Source organism: Catharus ustulatus, chromosome 2, assembly GCF_009819885.2.
Source record: "Catharus ustulatus isolate bCatUst1 chromosome 2, bCatUst1.pri.v2, whole genome shotgun sequence".
NCBI classification, from domain to species: Eukaryota; Metazoa; Chordata; class Aves; order Passeriformes; family Turdidae; genus Catharus; species Catharus ustulatus.
Window position 1 is genome coordinate 100536892 of NC_046222.1, and position 16584 is coordinate 100553475.

Genomic DNA, 16584 nt, shown 5'->3' on the forward strand with positions numbered 1-16584 from the left:
GAGACTCAGGGGTGACCTTGTCACTCTCTACAACTCCCTGAAAAGTGGCTGTGGTCAGGTGGGGTTGGTCTCTTTCTCCAGGCAGCAACTGACAGAACCAGAGGACACAGTCTCAAGCTGCACCAAGGGAAAATTAATTTGGATATTAGAAAGAAGTTTTGCACAGAAAGAGTTATAAAGTACTGGAATGGTATGCCCAGGGACGTGGTGGAGTCACCATCCCTAGATGTGTTTAAAAAAAGACTGGATGTGGCACTCTGTGCCATGGTCTAGTGGAGGTGCTATGGCATGGGTTGGACTTGATGATTTTGAAGGTCTCTTCTAACCCAGTGATTCTGTGAATTCTGTGAATATGTGAAAGGGTTGTGCTGCCATCCCAAGTGACCTCAACAAGCTGGAGAAAGGGGCAAACAAAAACCTCATGAAGCTCAACATGACTAAGTGCAATAGAACAACTCCAGGCACCAGTACATGCTGAGGGCTATCCAACTGCAAAGGAGCTTTGCAAAAAAGGACCTGGGGGTTCTGGTAAATATGTTGTTGCACACAAGCAAGCAGTGTGCTTTGGTTACACAGAAAGCAAATGGTTTCCTGGACAACAACTAGGAAGAGTGTTGCCCATGGATCAAGGCAGGTGATTCTTCCTCACTACTCAGCACAGGTGAGGTCACACCTGCAGTGCTGTGCCCATTTCTGAATGTCTCCATACAAATCCTTCTGTACAGCAAAAGGCCACTAAGATAATTAAGAGACTGGAGCACCGCGCATATGAGGAAAAATCAGGAGAGCTGGAATTTTTCAATGGAGAAACAAAGGTTCAGGGGAATCTCATCCATATGGGTAAATACCTTAAGGAAGGGCATAAAGATGACAGAGACAAGCTCTTTTCAGTGGTGCCTAGTGACAGGTCAGGAGAGTACTGAGGCATCTTCTTTGCATAAATAGATTGAGGGAGTTCGGCCTGTTCTGAAGAAAAGATGACTGGGAGGGGACCACATGAATCTCTGTCAGTATCTGAAGGGAGGCTGTCAAGAGAATGGAGCCAGGCTCTGCTCAGTGGTTCTGAGCATCAGGACCAGAGACATTGGGCAGAAACTGATTCACAAGAAGTTTCACCTGAACATTAGGAGAATCTCCTTTACATGCAAGTGACCGTGCACTGGAACCAATCACCCAGAGAGGCTGTGGAGTGTCCCTCACTGGAGATATTCAAGAACTGCTGGGACATAATCCTGTGCTCTGGGGTAATCCTGCTTGAGCAGGGGGTTTGGACCATATGACCCACTGCTGTCCCTTCCAACCTCACCCCTTCTATGATTCTGTGACATAAGGCAGCATAAATAAATTTATTGTGACATGCACATTCTAGAGCCTCCAAGTACAATTGCCCTGTGCCAAAAAAGAGGCTGTTTTACCACGCGTTAAACATTAGCTAAAAAAACCCACAACAATGCTGAGTTTCATAAAACAAAGGCTTAGAAGCACTAGTGTTGGCAAGACTTCAAGGCCTCTTGCCACAGATAAGGGACTGCAGTGACAGAGTAGGAAATATGGGGCATGAAGGAGTGACCGAGTGTAATGGGACAGAGATTCCTCAGGAATTTCCCCATGCTGCAAAGGTATCTCCAAACTGCTCTCAAGCCATGCTATTTTTTACTGGAGAGCAGAACCACTACTCCTGAAAAGTGTCTTCCTCTCTTGCCTGGTCAGGTATTTTCCTCTGAAGCCACGTACAGGACACAAGATATGTACCAGAACCTGCAAAGGATAAACTGTTGGCTCTGCCTGAGCTTTTAGCTCTCATTATCCAAGTCCCAGTCCCAGAGCCACTAACTGAGATAATTTATTCTCTTTTCTTTACCACCAGAGGGATACCTGCACAAGTCTTAAATTCAGAAAGCTGGAGGTTTTATGCTAATGTCTTCATGTGCTGTTTTGCACAGCAATGAATATGCATGATCCAATCTGCATGAACCCCCAATAGTAAATTCCTTCAGTCTTTCACTTTTCTTCCCTGCCAACACCAATATTTCTCTCCACTTCTCCACCCCTCTCTGTTTCAACATTGGACATTTTCTATAATCCCTAAGTCACCATCAACTTTTTAGCTCCTAACCTCCTTCTCCATTTTTTATTCCCCAGGAACTTCTTCATATCCACTCCTCAGTTCTCTCTGCCTAAGCCCTCACTACCTTCTTCCTGCAGTTCTGTTCTACCTGCTGCCACTTCTCTGGTTACCACTTCATTTTTGCTGAATAGGGGACCCATTATGTGCTCATCCACAGTGAGAAAAAGATGTACAATAAGAAACTAGTGGAACAACAGTCTTAAATCAAAATCAGTATTGGTTTTTTACCATCTTGTTTTTCTCACTATTGTGTGAAATACAGTAAAATCACCAAGTATTATTTTAATATCAAAGGTGTAAGTTCACTAAACACAACAAAACCTCTAGACAGTACACAAGAAATATCACTGGTTACACCATTATAATCTGCAGTCTTCACCACTAAGATGACCTATCTCTGCCCTCACAAGGACCAGCTTTCTATTGCTCATATGACTAAAGTTTATCTTACTGGGTTGAAAAGTGCATGTTTACCTGTGTGATTTTTGTTAGGCAGTTTGCTAGGACCGCTGCCTGTGAATGCTTATGATTTTTCTTTTTTTTTTTTTTTTTTTTTAAGACAGAAAAATAAAACAACCGAAAATTAAGCACTTCTAGTAGCCAGGAGTGGAAAAACATTTTACTTGTCCTTGTGAGCTTCAGTGTTTATATGATTTGAAAACTTTTATAATGTAGAAGATTAATTCCATAGGGTGAGAATATTCTTTTTGTTGTCTGCTTGGAAAAATCATCAAAACTTAGCTAAGCTAAAAAATCAGCTACCCAATGTTTGCAAGACAGTTTTTTTATTATAGTGGAGAAATCAGGGAGGCCCCTTTAGCTAGTACAGTCCACTGTAGGCCTACACGTTAGTAGAATCAGTAACAGCTGCCCTATTTAAATATACACTTGGATGTTCAAAAGATTTGCAATGAAATAATGAAAATCAGGGAAGCAGTTTCCATTTTTATTAGTACTGTTATTATTATAATTACTAAACTTCTGTGACAGAAGTGTTGCAATTTAATGCTAACCATATATTCCATAGATCTAATAAATAAGATCAGATAAGCATAGAGCAATATACCTCCTTAAAATAACACTGGAGACTATTTAACTAATTAAATGGAGTGATGATAGGCACTTTAGCAAGTATCAAGGACATAAAGAAGAAAAATGTAGGTTAGGAACCTTATCCTAGGGAGTGAAACAGATTCCAAGACACAGACTCCCAACATTAGGGAGTAAGGTAACTATTAAACCATCAGAGTTACTGTGAACTGAGCTTCTAAGATCAAGTATTTGTACTCCATTACATAATAGCATGCCTTAGATAATTGTGTATCCTTTAAAGACAAAATTTCATAGGTAAAGCCCTAAAAAAAGAGCAACAGTGTTCAGAGGCTAAAGAGCATTTCCTCTGCAATTGCGAATGTGATCCTCAGTACTGCTCTAAACACAGGAAATGATGTTTGAAACTCATTGCATATCTCCCTTCTTAATACAATGTAGATTAGGAAGCCTTTTTTTTATTTTTTTTTTCTATTTGAGTGCAGAGAAAAGGGGACCATAACCAACTGTGGTCAGCAAAGTGGAACAGATTAGAAAAAGTAGGTTGTGGGAATAAGACTAGCAGCAGGGTAGAAAGCATTGAGGGGGAATGTGTGGAAATGGAAGAGGGTATAGATAAAAAGCTGGAATCTGGAACTAACAGCATGAAATAAATGAAGTGAAAGGGAAGAAGAGAAATGTGGCAAGGAGCCAGGATGTAGGTAAAGACAGCCTAATCAGAAAAATGAAAGAAGTGACATGTGAGGAAAAATCCACTGAGATTGAACAGGGGAAATTGGGACTGGAGCAAGTGGGACAGAAGGGCAGGAAGGTTGGCATGAAGTCAAAGTAGAAAAAAAAGAAAGCTTGGATGAGAACCAGGGAAAGGAGGAGGGGCAGAAGCTGACTGGGTAAGGAATCAGGATTCAGATAAAACATGTAAGGAAAAGATGTGAAGCCAAGCAAAGGGATCAGACAATAAGGCAATAGAATAAGGACAAGAATGGAACAGACTGGAGGCAGTGGGACAAATCAGGCTAAGTGTGGAAGGAGTGAACCACAAACACTGTGTCTGTTCAGGCATAGAGCCTGGAATGGAACACAAGCTCCCCAAGTGTCACCACCACCTTTCTGCAGTCAGCAAGTTTAACCTGTATGGTCTAACAGGACGCCTTTTAAACCTCTGGAACAGTTCCAGCAAAAAAAAGGAAAGCCTAATGCTGTTTTCAGCTATTAAAGCAAAGGTCACTTAAATAGTTTTCTGCAGCTGATGTAAAAACTTCAACAGTAATTACTTCAAGACTGATAACCTACATTTCTATTTTACAATCCACCAGGAAATTAGAGAGAGAAAAAATAAAATAAATCAGGGAAAATATTTTGTGATCTTGTGATCACATAATCAGAGGGCAGTAAGTTATGTGCCTGCAAGTTATATATTTTTATTTCAGACAAGACCATAAATCTGCCACCTCTCTAAGTTTGTGCCTGAAAAGCCTTGTTAGATTTCTTTTTTCATACTTGACTCTCGTATATGCAAGTCACTATAAATGGTATTTTAAGGAAAATAAAATTTATATTGATTGGAGAGATCCTGCAAGAGCCAAGTATATAATACAGACTATGGATACCTTAGCTTTAAAAGCATACATATAAACAATGGGAATTTTATAGTAATTTTGTAAATTGAGATTTTTTCCTAGTCTGTATATGAAATTCAAACTCTTTTCTTATCATTTGGTATTGTGTGAATCTAGGATTCCTTGCCTTATGTTCTCTGCCCACAATTAGCATTTGAATTTATAGAAATCTTGTGAATATATCGAGAGTGAAAAAAAGATACCACAAGCAGAAATCCCAAAGTGGGCTCTCTGTTTGAGGCAGCTGAGTGTAATTTGATCTGAAGGGAAATACTCTTCTACCTGAGTACAATCACATATGTCAAACATGGACAAGAAGGCTGAAGAAAAAAGGGTGAGGTATGTCTGGATAAAACATTCTCTAGAGGATTTTCTGACCATAAATTAAAGACTCCAACTACTTGAAAAGGAAAATATTTATTTTCTGAGTGACTATAATGTATTCTTTTTGAAACACTAAACAAGCATTTCCTTCTTTAGACTCTTTTCACTGAAAACATTTGTGGAGTGCAGTTGCAGAAGTTCTGAAGTATCATTTCCCACAGCGCATTCACATATACTTCTGCACTGAAGCAAATTCTAACAGAATGAACAAATTCATTAATAAGAAGGTGTATTCTGAGACTTCAGCAAGGAGCAAAGTCCTTTTTACAATCTGAAAGAAATGTTGTATTTTGATGAACTGACTAATCAGAAGAGTGCAATTCAGACCAACCAAATGTGTGTAAGGGAGAATAGACAATGACAATTTCACCCATTTGAAAATGGCACAGGATGTATATAATTTGCTGTGAAACATGAGGTAGGCATCTGATATTTATATTTTTTAAATTTATATGGGATATTTGCAATTTATGTTGGAAGAAATCCTTCCTAGTACAGGAGTTGCAGAGATCCAGTCAGCAGTTGAATAAATGTCATATCAGTTTTTTGCTTTTTTTCCATCATGAAACCTTTTAAACCTCAAAACCAGAAGCTCAATCTGTCTTACTAAGTAAGAGAGTGCAATGGAGCAAGCTTAAGTATCCCTTATAATCCACACTGCTTAACTGTTAGGTCTCCCCCTGACTCTCCTTTGGACCACTCCAACCAGCTCTCTACAAACATGAATAATCTCCTACAGCGGAAACTAGCTCTAAACATTATGAATATGAGCCAGGCTGTTTTGCCTGGCTTAATCCCTAGTCCTCTTTTATGTAGTGATTTAACAGTTTAGACACAGGTATCATTCCACAAGGATGAAATTTTGGGAGAGGTAGTGTTTAAGCTACTGCAGAGTCAGCTCTGACCTGCATGTCTCTGATAGCTGTTTGAAAGGTGACATTTCTGTGATAAACAACAAAGAAACAGCTTGTGCCTGGGAATTGTGCCAAAGTACCCAAGGCAAATGTCAGAGCTGCAGCCTATTCCCACCATGGGGAGGGCAAGTGTGCACTCTCCTGATCACAGCAGCTGGAAGATGTCCAGCAGGGACAGCACTACAAATGCCAGATTACTAGCAATCCACAAAGTGATTGCTGTGCTAAATTCAAATTAAGGGGCCAGTCTGAGAAATACAAGTGGCCCTTCTGCAGTTGGCGCTGGTGCCAGCATGGGCAGGGTGGTACCCGAGGGAGGACGTGTGCCCTGCGCTGGTGTGCACACACAGCAACCACAAATACACCAGCACTGCCCTGCTGCCTGACAGGGAGACAAAGGAGCCCCAGCTGCCATCAAACACAGGGCTGAAAATGTCTGTGTCCAAAAGACCCTGTTAAATTTACATAGGCACCACTGACATATTCTAATTTCTCTAAGCTATCTTTGTTGCCTTAATCTTATTTTGAAGAGGTTTTGGGTGTCACAGATGCAGATTTGGATGTGTGTTGTAGAGGTTATTATTTTCCATCACTTTATTAGGGTAAAATGATTAACATAAGCAACTGTGATCTTAATACCACAATAATATATATTTTTAATAATGTTACTATCATTATGCATTAAAAACACAAAATTGCCTTTAGCCGTAATACTTATGGAAGAGGAAATGACAGCAGTCCTAGAAACTCAGAATAGCATTATTTAAAAATAGGTCTATTTTTTTTAATGTTTGCAGACTGATAGCATTTCAATTAACAGTCTATTACACTCAATAATAACCTAATCTATTCCTGTAAAGCAGTTTCCTGTCTTAGAGACTGACCTTCAGGCAGCAGCCTCAGCTGCCCTATTCTGTGCTCAGAAGCTATATCCTGTACATAAGCCTCAAACTCACCAGCAATATCCTGTACTCCTATGCAAGAAAAGTATTCTACTCCAGATCTACACGTTGTCACCAACAGGACAATTCATTTATCATTCACCCATGCCCTGTTTTAATATTCAGACTATAACGTTTTTAAATGGTAAATTTATCCAATAAACTGGTTTTCTGTCTGTAAAGATAGACACAGATAATTTTTTTTCCAACATCATATAATACATACTGACACTTAAAACTCTTACTTATTCCCTCTCTGGAAACAATACAACAGCATTCTACTATGTTTTGCTTCTGATAAGATTGTTTTGTTGTCAGTGTCTAACTTTAGTCCTTCTCTAGGATTGACTCTGAGCAGCTTTATGTAAGGCATCAACTCCATGCCCACTTCATGGTGACTGGGGACACCCAGAACTCCAGTGGGCAGTTGCCCCATCCGTTGGCCCACACTTTGATCTGGGTTCCTCATGAAGGATTTTAAAATGTTCAGATTACACCTCTGATATATGCTAATTCCCTGTGATTTCTACAACCAAGGAGAGTCAGACCTACAAGCAATGAACCATCATCCCTGTTTTAAATGCATTCCCTATAATTTTCTGAGTTGTCATCTAGAGATGATTCTTCACATTAGACATGAAAATGCTTTGATTTTGTCCTTAAGTTTAGTTCGCTAAATTTAGTTGAGAAGAACCCCATCCTAAATCAAAATGGGTTTTCCATTATCAAGGAATCTCTACAAGCCAGGTTTATTATAAGGTGTGGATGCAATGTATTTCACATGACAAGTTCACTAAGATTGATGTATCTTTCACCAGTAATTTCAAATACAAATTACTGTGGAAGATGGAGTAGTAAGATTTTTATAATCCACTTCATTTACAATCTGAGATTTGTAACAAGAAGTTTGCAGTGCCTTTATTCTTTACAAGTTTCCTCCTGTGTCAATGCAAATTAATTTTTTTCACTATAAATTTAAAATTTATGCATTCCCTTGGTTTTTGGTTTTTCTTTTCCCCTTTTACAGGTAATGTAAATTACTGCCATGTCTGCTATTGCTATGCTCTTACAAATAGCCAAGTATGTGGGGTTTTTTTCCCATTTTGTGTATTTGCAACAGTATATGCATAGAGCTCAGGTGCTTCAACTGAGTCTGAATGTCACTCTAAAATAGAGTAACAATTCCTTCTTATCACAACTTTTTTTGCAGGATAATATGCAAAATATACATGTGTAAGGTCGATACTACAAAGTAGCTCAAAACTGAAATCTGTAATTTGTATAACTAACTCAATAGCATTTTATTAAGGTAAGAAGCCTCTCTACATGAAAAATACATCTGTAGTTATTTTATAAACAGGAAAAATTATCAGTCCTTATGACTCCTGGAATATTATATTATTCCTATATTGGATGGGGTTTGGTTGCAGGTAGTGCAGCACCAGGGCTAGAAAACTATTCAATGACAATAGTTTAAAACAGGTATTCTGAAATTTCTGTGACCACTCATTAAAGGATCATTGCTTATTAGACAAGCTATGAGACAAGAAAAGGCTATTATGCTGTTCAAATACATTTCTGTAAGGACAGAAATCCTCCAAAGAACTCAAAAGACAGTAAACTAAAACCAAGTAGACTTTATGACAGACTTCCAGTACAAGATAAAGATTTGTCACTGTAGCAACTTTTTCAAGTGTGACATTTTTTTTAAATATGCCACAAGTATGTGCTAGAAGAGTGTGAAAATGTAAGGGATCAAGTCCAGAATTTTTATTAATTACTTTCTCAGGGAACATTAAAATTTTTGGCTAAAAAATAGCTATTTCCTCAAAAATATATCTTAATTTAAAAGAGACTATCCAAATCATGGTTTGTCTAAGGTAATTCCCTATCTGCCATACTACTTTTACCTAAAATAGGAGCAATACTCATATTAGTTTCTAATTAATTATTCAAAATGGAATTATAAATATGGTATGCATGTGAATTCATTCTAAGGCTAAAAGATATTTTAAAAGTAACATCATAAGAAAAGAAATTTAAAAAAAACCCTGATGATGTAGTTACTGAAAGAAGTAGAAGATATGTAATAAATCCCTTATATAATGGAATTTAAATTGTTTACTTGTTTCTTACAAAGAGAAACACACAAAAGTTGTATTTATCTCTTTAATAATGCTGGAAATTATATATAATGATAATAAGATATCTCTAAACTTTATTATTCATTAATACTACAAAAGGAAGATATTTGGTCTGTATTTAGCTAATTTTAGTGTCCAATGCTCCTTCATAGTCTTTCTCTGTGTGTATCTACACTGGCTGTATAGAGACTAGTACAGCTGGTCCCTGACTCCTCACTGAAAACTCCTGAAATAGAGCAAATTAACACTGTTGTCATGTGGGATAGAAGGGAGATGCAGCTCAAAAGTGCCTACAAAAAGGATCATTTCAAAAACAGCAATCTGAGCTCTTAGAATTCTTTCAAAGGAAAGACATTTTTTCCATTAGTCACTTTCAACTACAAACTTTACATGTACAGGCCTGTTTCTAAAAGAAAAATACCTATCTTCACAAGAAAAAGAGTATTTCAAGTCATCCAGAGGCAGTGTTGCAAACATATGCATGCTACACACACATAAGGAAAGGTAAGCTCCTTCCCAGCCCTTTCAAGTGAGTTCTTTCAAGTCCTCTTCAATTAAACTCAGGTTTAGCTTCACAATATAAGAAATGCACAGCTGTAGTGTAACCACATTGTTACAGTGCAAAGCCCTAACGTGTAAGCCATCCTAAAACGTGAGACTAAGATAAAGACTGCATCACTGCTATTCCTCATTTCTGAGTAAGAGATTTCTTGCCCTACTGAACACAGGCAGAGTGAGTAGAGGGATCAGTGAGAGAAGTAGAACTGTAGCAAAATTACAGAACAGCACAGGGTAAGATAGAATGAGAGAATTAAATCTACAGCAAATTCAAAGTACCTCACTTGCTAACAAAACTTTGGTTCAGTATATCTTAGTGTGAAATTTTTCTCTGTAAATTTACATTACCTGAAGTTATTGAGGATACACTTCAGGCCTTGTATATGTATGTTTATACATATATATACCCCAATGACTTAATCTATTATGAAAACATGTAGAGCTTTGACACTCTAATAAAGAGCAGACACAGGGTATCTCATAGGAGAAATCTATTACCCAGCAGAACTAACTAATCTAAATTAACACACCTATTTTTACTATTTTACTATTTTTTTGCTACATTTTCTACTATTTTCCTGTTATAAATTATATTATTTATTTTCTGAAGTCTGAGTTAAGATGCATCACAGAGGTTTTTGGAAGACATTTATGGGGTAAGTGGTGATTTGTGAGCCCTGAGGTGGGTGGAGAGCTGTGGAGGACTCTCCTAAAGTGGCCAAACTGTAAAAACGAGTCACTGAATGTGAATAGTGAGCGTGAGGATGAAGGAGAACTGAAGAAAAATGAAAACTGAAAAGGTCTTAAAAGGGACAAGTCACGTTTAGGCATGGCCTCTAAACCCAGGACACACTTCCACAACCCAGTCACTGGAAAATTTTTAACACAGCTACTACATGAATCCTGGACATTTATATACAGACATACACACAGGGGGAAAAAAATTAGCTAAGTACACTTTGATATCAGACTGTAAAAAAAAAAAAAAATAAAATAAATCAGATAATTTTTTTATTTTGTCATCCTTTCAAATGTCAGTGCAAACCTAGTTTTTGCTGTAGACAAATCATTGCTGGTGGCAGATTGAGCTGTATTGGGTTGATAGCTTTACAAGGCTCATTCTCAAATGGTCTCTGTCATTTGAGATGCCAATCTGTTCTACACAAATGAGAAAGTTTTTACATTAAAGTGAGAGTAGGCCCCCTGACTTGAAAGCATTTGCTATTGCTGCAGAAGACTACCATAAAGGAAAGATAAGCAGGTGAAATATCATGCTTTACCTGTCCATACTTTGCAGCCAAATGTAGGGGTGTCCAGTACTGATTATCCACTACATTGAGATCAGCCCCATGATCTAGTATCAGAGATGCAACATTCTTGTATCCATTAGCACAGGCCACATGCAGCTGAAATATAAAAGTTAAATTTTGCACATGTTAATAGTTTAAAGAACTAATCCATGGTGTGTTACTTCACATCTTTACTAAATCACAGTTACAGCAAATACAAAATGCACATGTGATTACTACAGGCTAGAAAACAACTGCTTAATCTTTTTTAGCATTTATAAAGAAGATACACCAGAAAAAAATATTTCTAGCTTTTTGTGAGCTACTAAACAATCTATTCTATCACTTTACATATAACTTCAAGCAAACATGCTTCCAAACACATTCAAAAACTTCATGAGCCAAGGTAGAATCACAAATTTCAACAGAGCTTGAGCTCTCTTTGAGCCTAGAAATAACTTTCTTTGTGGCAGTTCAAATATTCCAGATGTAAGCTGACACTACTCCAAAATAAATCCATTAGAACATAATCAAACCAAGCACATTGAGATTGCAGCACAAAATTAGTGACAAAAACATACTTTCTCAATTTTGAACCACAAAGATTTTATTTTCTATACTTGCATTTCTTCCCTAGATACTTAATTATTTTAATTGGTAATTGTTTAAATAATTTTAGTTGATTTTCTGTCACTAAACTTTAAGAGTCAAAGTGGAACAGAATGAAGGTGGAAAATGCAGTAACAGAGTGAGAGAAACTCAGGTCAGCAGGACCCTCAGAATGTCAAGTAGTGCAACTTGCTGCTAAAGCAGAGACAACTTCAAAGGTAGCTGTATTTGCTGAGGCTTGTCACTCTGAGTAGCAAATACTGTAGGAGTGATAAAGTATAAAAACTGTAATGGCAAGCAAACAAAAAAAGAAACTCAAAAATATCTTTATTAATGGATGATTTGAGGAGCTGGACATTATCTTTTGCAATATATTATCATTTAAGGCTATGTATGTGTTTGGCATTTATATAAGCAATCAATTCCACTGTATGTTATTTATAGGATGAGATTTTTTTTTATATAAATAACCCCAACAGACGTTTTACTTAGAACAAATAGAAAGTGTGTGTGCAAAATAAATATAAAAACAATATCATACCAAACAGGCTTTGTGAACAGAGAAAAAGGGAAAGACATAATAGGACAATATAATTATTTTCTCTTGTAATAATACAGTAGAAGAAGAAAATTCTAAAAGGAACACTGTATCAGGGGAAAATTGTAATTAGCAGGCTTTGGTGGAAATTGTTTCTTCTACGTGGTGAATAACTGTTGAGGCACATATTTCATATGATGAGATTGATGCAGGTTACAGTTTAGTTCTCTTTACTTTCTCATAGTCCTCTGCTGTGATATCAAACATTCCCTTCACTTCTGGGAACAAGGGAGACAAGACCTGAATTTGGAATTTGGCAGAATATAACTGCTCATCCCCAGCCAGAAGAATTTAATACTCACACTAGTCAGTAAGAATAGGGCATAGGAATATTGCAGAAATTGAGAAGTCAGATCACAGTTGGTCCCTGTATCACCAAACTGTGTGACTTTTTCTCCTCAAAGCTTTGTTAGCATAGATATTCTTTTTCTGCTGATTGAAATGGATGGATAATGATAATAAAAAGGTCTGTTATTACAGCTATGTAGTTCCAAAGTCACTGTAAAAATAGGAGACACTAAAATGAGAGTTCAGGATATTATTTCCCTTACCTGCTATTTCTGGTTCAGCTGCACACACAGAGCGTGCATCAAGTTTTCACTATGAACAAGACTGATGCAGAGGGAAGGCATACAGTACAACTCATCCAAAATCTTCCCTTGGAAAGGTTGCAAAACTCCCCTGGGGGCAGAACCTTGATTCTGCATGCTATGATTTCCAATGTACAAAACCCTCAAATTTTTCCTGTAATTTGACACAGCTTCATGGTGGAAGGAGGGTGTGTTTTAACAGAAGAAATTACATTTTCTATTCAGACATCAACTTGACAAGTGTTATTTTCAAGCAGTGTAAAAGTTCCTAGGAAATATTTTATGGCTGAAATCTTTCAAAGAAAAACTATTGCAGGAGAACACAGGAGAAAAAATGTTGTCTGTTGGCATTGCACGTGCACAAATGTAGGTGTTATGAGTCTATGAGAATGTGTGTATTTATTAATTTAAAACAATTTCTTCTTTATTCATCTTAACTTACACTAAGATATATATTCTGTTAAGAGAAAACAAAACTGATTTGAGACTTAAAACAGAGATACTTGACTTTTTTTGTACAGATAGATGTAGAAGAACAAAACTCTGTTCCCAAAACTCCCTGATATCCATACAACTAGCACAGACTGGCTGACTCAATACACATCAATAAAGAGATAATTGTTTAACAAAGTCTGGATTTTCCACCAGTTTGTCAAACAAAAGTTTCACACAATAGAAATCTCAAAGAAAAGCAAAATTACCTACTTTGTATCTATTTGAAAAAAAAAAAAAAACAACCAGATTTCAGCATAAAAACTGCTTATGAAAAAAAGTAGCACTTTTGTCAACATTCTACTAAGCAAACAGCAAAAACCCCAGAGTACCCAGAATGTTCTTCTCCCAGTATTTGCAGTTCTGCTAAACATCTTTCAGAAATGTATTTCAACTATTCCAGATAATTATAGGAAAGGTCTTATACAGTAAGATTTATTTAAGATCATACCTCAGTTTAACTCAGACAATTCTGACTAAAATAGCAATAGAAGTTAAGTACAATAGCTATGTGATTTAGCAGCTTAGATAAAAATACCAGAAAATTGGAAGGTAAATTAATGCTTTTATGAGATAAACTAAAACTTGTGCTGTTTCTTCCCACTCCTTCCCCACTTCCCTCCTCTTTTTAATACAGTGAACTGCCTTGGGGTTGCCACCCCAAAAGTCACAGTGCTCTGTTTCTAGAGAGAGCCAGTGGCTGGATTCAACCCAGATATGAGGGTGATCATTTTTTTGGTTATATCTTAAACCCTCCACAGGTATTAAAATATGGAATGATTTAGTACATTAATTCAGTATCAGACAATTTAATCCAATGCAAATACAGAAATTATATTAATAATTATTAGTGCTCTATCAATATTAGTACACTATTTGCCAAAAAAACTCAAGGTACTTTAAAAAAATATTCTAGATCATAATGCTGGTGATTTACCATTTATTGATTGATTGATAATGGTGTTGAAGATTTTATATGCAAAGGGAACCTTCCACAGATATGCTATGGAAATACAATTCATTTAGAATTATCTGACAACTGAAGAAATAGAAGCCCTGACAAAACAAACAGACAAAAATCTATTTGCAGAAAAAAAATATAATGAAACTGAGTGACTACCAATAACATGAAAATTTGAGAGTATGAGTACTTTTCCATATTTATGGTGTATTGAATGCTTCACTACACTGAATTGAGATTGGGTTGCTACACAGAACAGTGTTTTAGTAGGGCTCAGACAGAAGATGAGCCAAACCCAGGGATCACTGAGTGAAGTTTCAGCCCCTCTCTCACACAGCATGTCAGAGACCATCTGTATCTCCTGCAGCTTTAAACTACGGTGTTAGTATTTTTGCTATTAAATTTGATGTTGCATATTTATTGACCAGGAGAAAAAAAAAAAAATAACATTAAGATGTTGCACTACCCTATTTTAAAATCCCTATTATGCATGGAAATGACATTCATCTATTTTTAAAACACCAGGTAGAACCAAAACCTTCTTAAGAGAATTGCCTTGCAAACATGCATTGTTGTAACACATGCATATTTCCAGGGTGATGATTACATGTTCCCACTCACCAGGGTAACTCCTTCATCATTCCTTTGATTCACACTCCCTCCACTTGAGATGAGCTGTCGGACATCTGTGAGCATTGTCATAGCTCTCTGAATCTTCATTTGGCGCAAGGAATTCAGCTCTACACCTGGAAAAAGAAGAGGATAAAACCTTCTGCTATTTTATTCATCAATATAGAACATATACGATTTTGTGTTCTGGGTTTTTAAAAGATTAATCAACATTTAAACAGACTTTTGTGTATATTTCTGAGTGTTTACTTACCTACAGTTACCAGAAAGTCTACTCCTATCTTTATCAGTTGATATATGGATGATTTAAGTCAGTGAGCAATATCCAATAAACCACCCTGATCTCCTACTGACTGCAAGAACAGCTGCAGGTTAAGGAGATGCAATTATCATGAAACCCACTGGGAGTGTGAAATACCTGTGATTGGGAAAATAATTTTAAAAACCTAAGGAAGCCACTCAAGTGTTTGGGACTTATTTAATTTTTTTGTTGTTGTATTCTCTCAGCCCTGGAAATATACCACAGTACCCAGACCAGTCCCTCAAATTCGGTGGCTGAACTGCTTGAGAGATTGTGAAGTCAAGGAAATGGCATTAACACTCAACATTTTTATGTGCCTGGGTTATTTTTAACTGGGATCAGTTCCCCAGCTGAGCCTAGATCACTTCAAGGCTCCATAAACCAACAGGAAATGTGGTGTGGCAGTAGAAACAAGCAGGAAGGGATGAAAGGAATGAAGGGTATGGGATTGCTTGTGTCAGCATTGCTACTGAATGAACCATTGTCAAAGAACAGTATTAAAAAGAAGATAAGCAAGGCAGCCTATAACAAAAAGAAAGCATGGTCTCCAGTCTGAAGAGGTTTAAAATAAGTACCAGGATACAACAAAAGTGTGAAGTGGTTAAATTAGAAACAGGTTGTGGTGTGATTGGAATAAATAACCAAAATTCAGGAGTCCATTCTCCTGCTTCTAGCTCCATGTGATTATTTAAACCCATATATAGAAAATGAAATTTGAATATAAAAATTCTATTCTGGCCATGACATAGCAAAAAATCATATGAATAAATGATTTTTTGTTTCTCTTCCGTATTTATCACTGAGTTGAAAAATTATAAATAATTTAACTAATATGTATTTAACTTAATATTTTATCTTCAACAGTACTTGAAATTCTTTACATTACTAAAACAATTGAAGAATGTTTCAGGTAAAATCATATTTTGAATTTGTTAGTTTTAATCTAAGAACTGAAACTTGTATAAAGGGAACTTGTATAAATGGGTGCACAATATGTAGTTCATCAAATAATTCAAAATTTTTTTCCCAACTGTACATACTGCTTTATGTTCTGTTGCCTGCAACACTTGTTAAGAGTTTCAACTCTGAAATGAAATTTTCAGTGTGAGCACTGTCTTCTTATTCTCTCATTTTTAGACCTGTCACCTAAATGATACTAAAGAACACCAAATGTAGAACACAAATACAAGCATGAGATGGATAAAATCATCCTTTCTGTATCTGACTAAACCCTGTAATTTTTCATGGAAATGTAATTTAGAGAAACACATAAATACATCTACATATACATGTACATTTATATATATATATGATATTAATACATTAAATTAGACAATGTCCCCAAAGAAGAATGTGTTTAACATCCTACTGCCTGA

At 36.6% G+C, this 16584-nt stretch overlaps 1 protein-coding gene across 4 annotated transcripts in view; it reads right to left on the minus strand.

Moving 5' to 3' along the window:
* MYO16 (myosin XVI) overlaps nucleotides 1-16584 on the minus strand; it is a 374829-nt gene that overhangs the window by 190925 nt on the left and 167320 nt on the right. For all 4 annotated transcript variants that reach the window (XM_033052141.2, XM_033052140.1, XM_033052142.1 and 1 more), the window contains exons 6-7: nucleotides 14899-15023; nucleotides 11019-11144 (exon numbers count right to left, since the gene is read on the minus strand). In XM_033052141.2, coding sequence (XP_032908032.1) covers nucleotides 11019-11144; nucleotides 14899-15023 — 251 coding nt within the window. The remainder of the gene's footprint in view (nucleotides 1-11018; nucleotides 11145-14898; nucleotides 15024-16584) is intronic.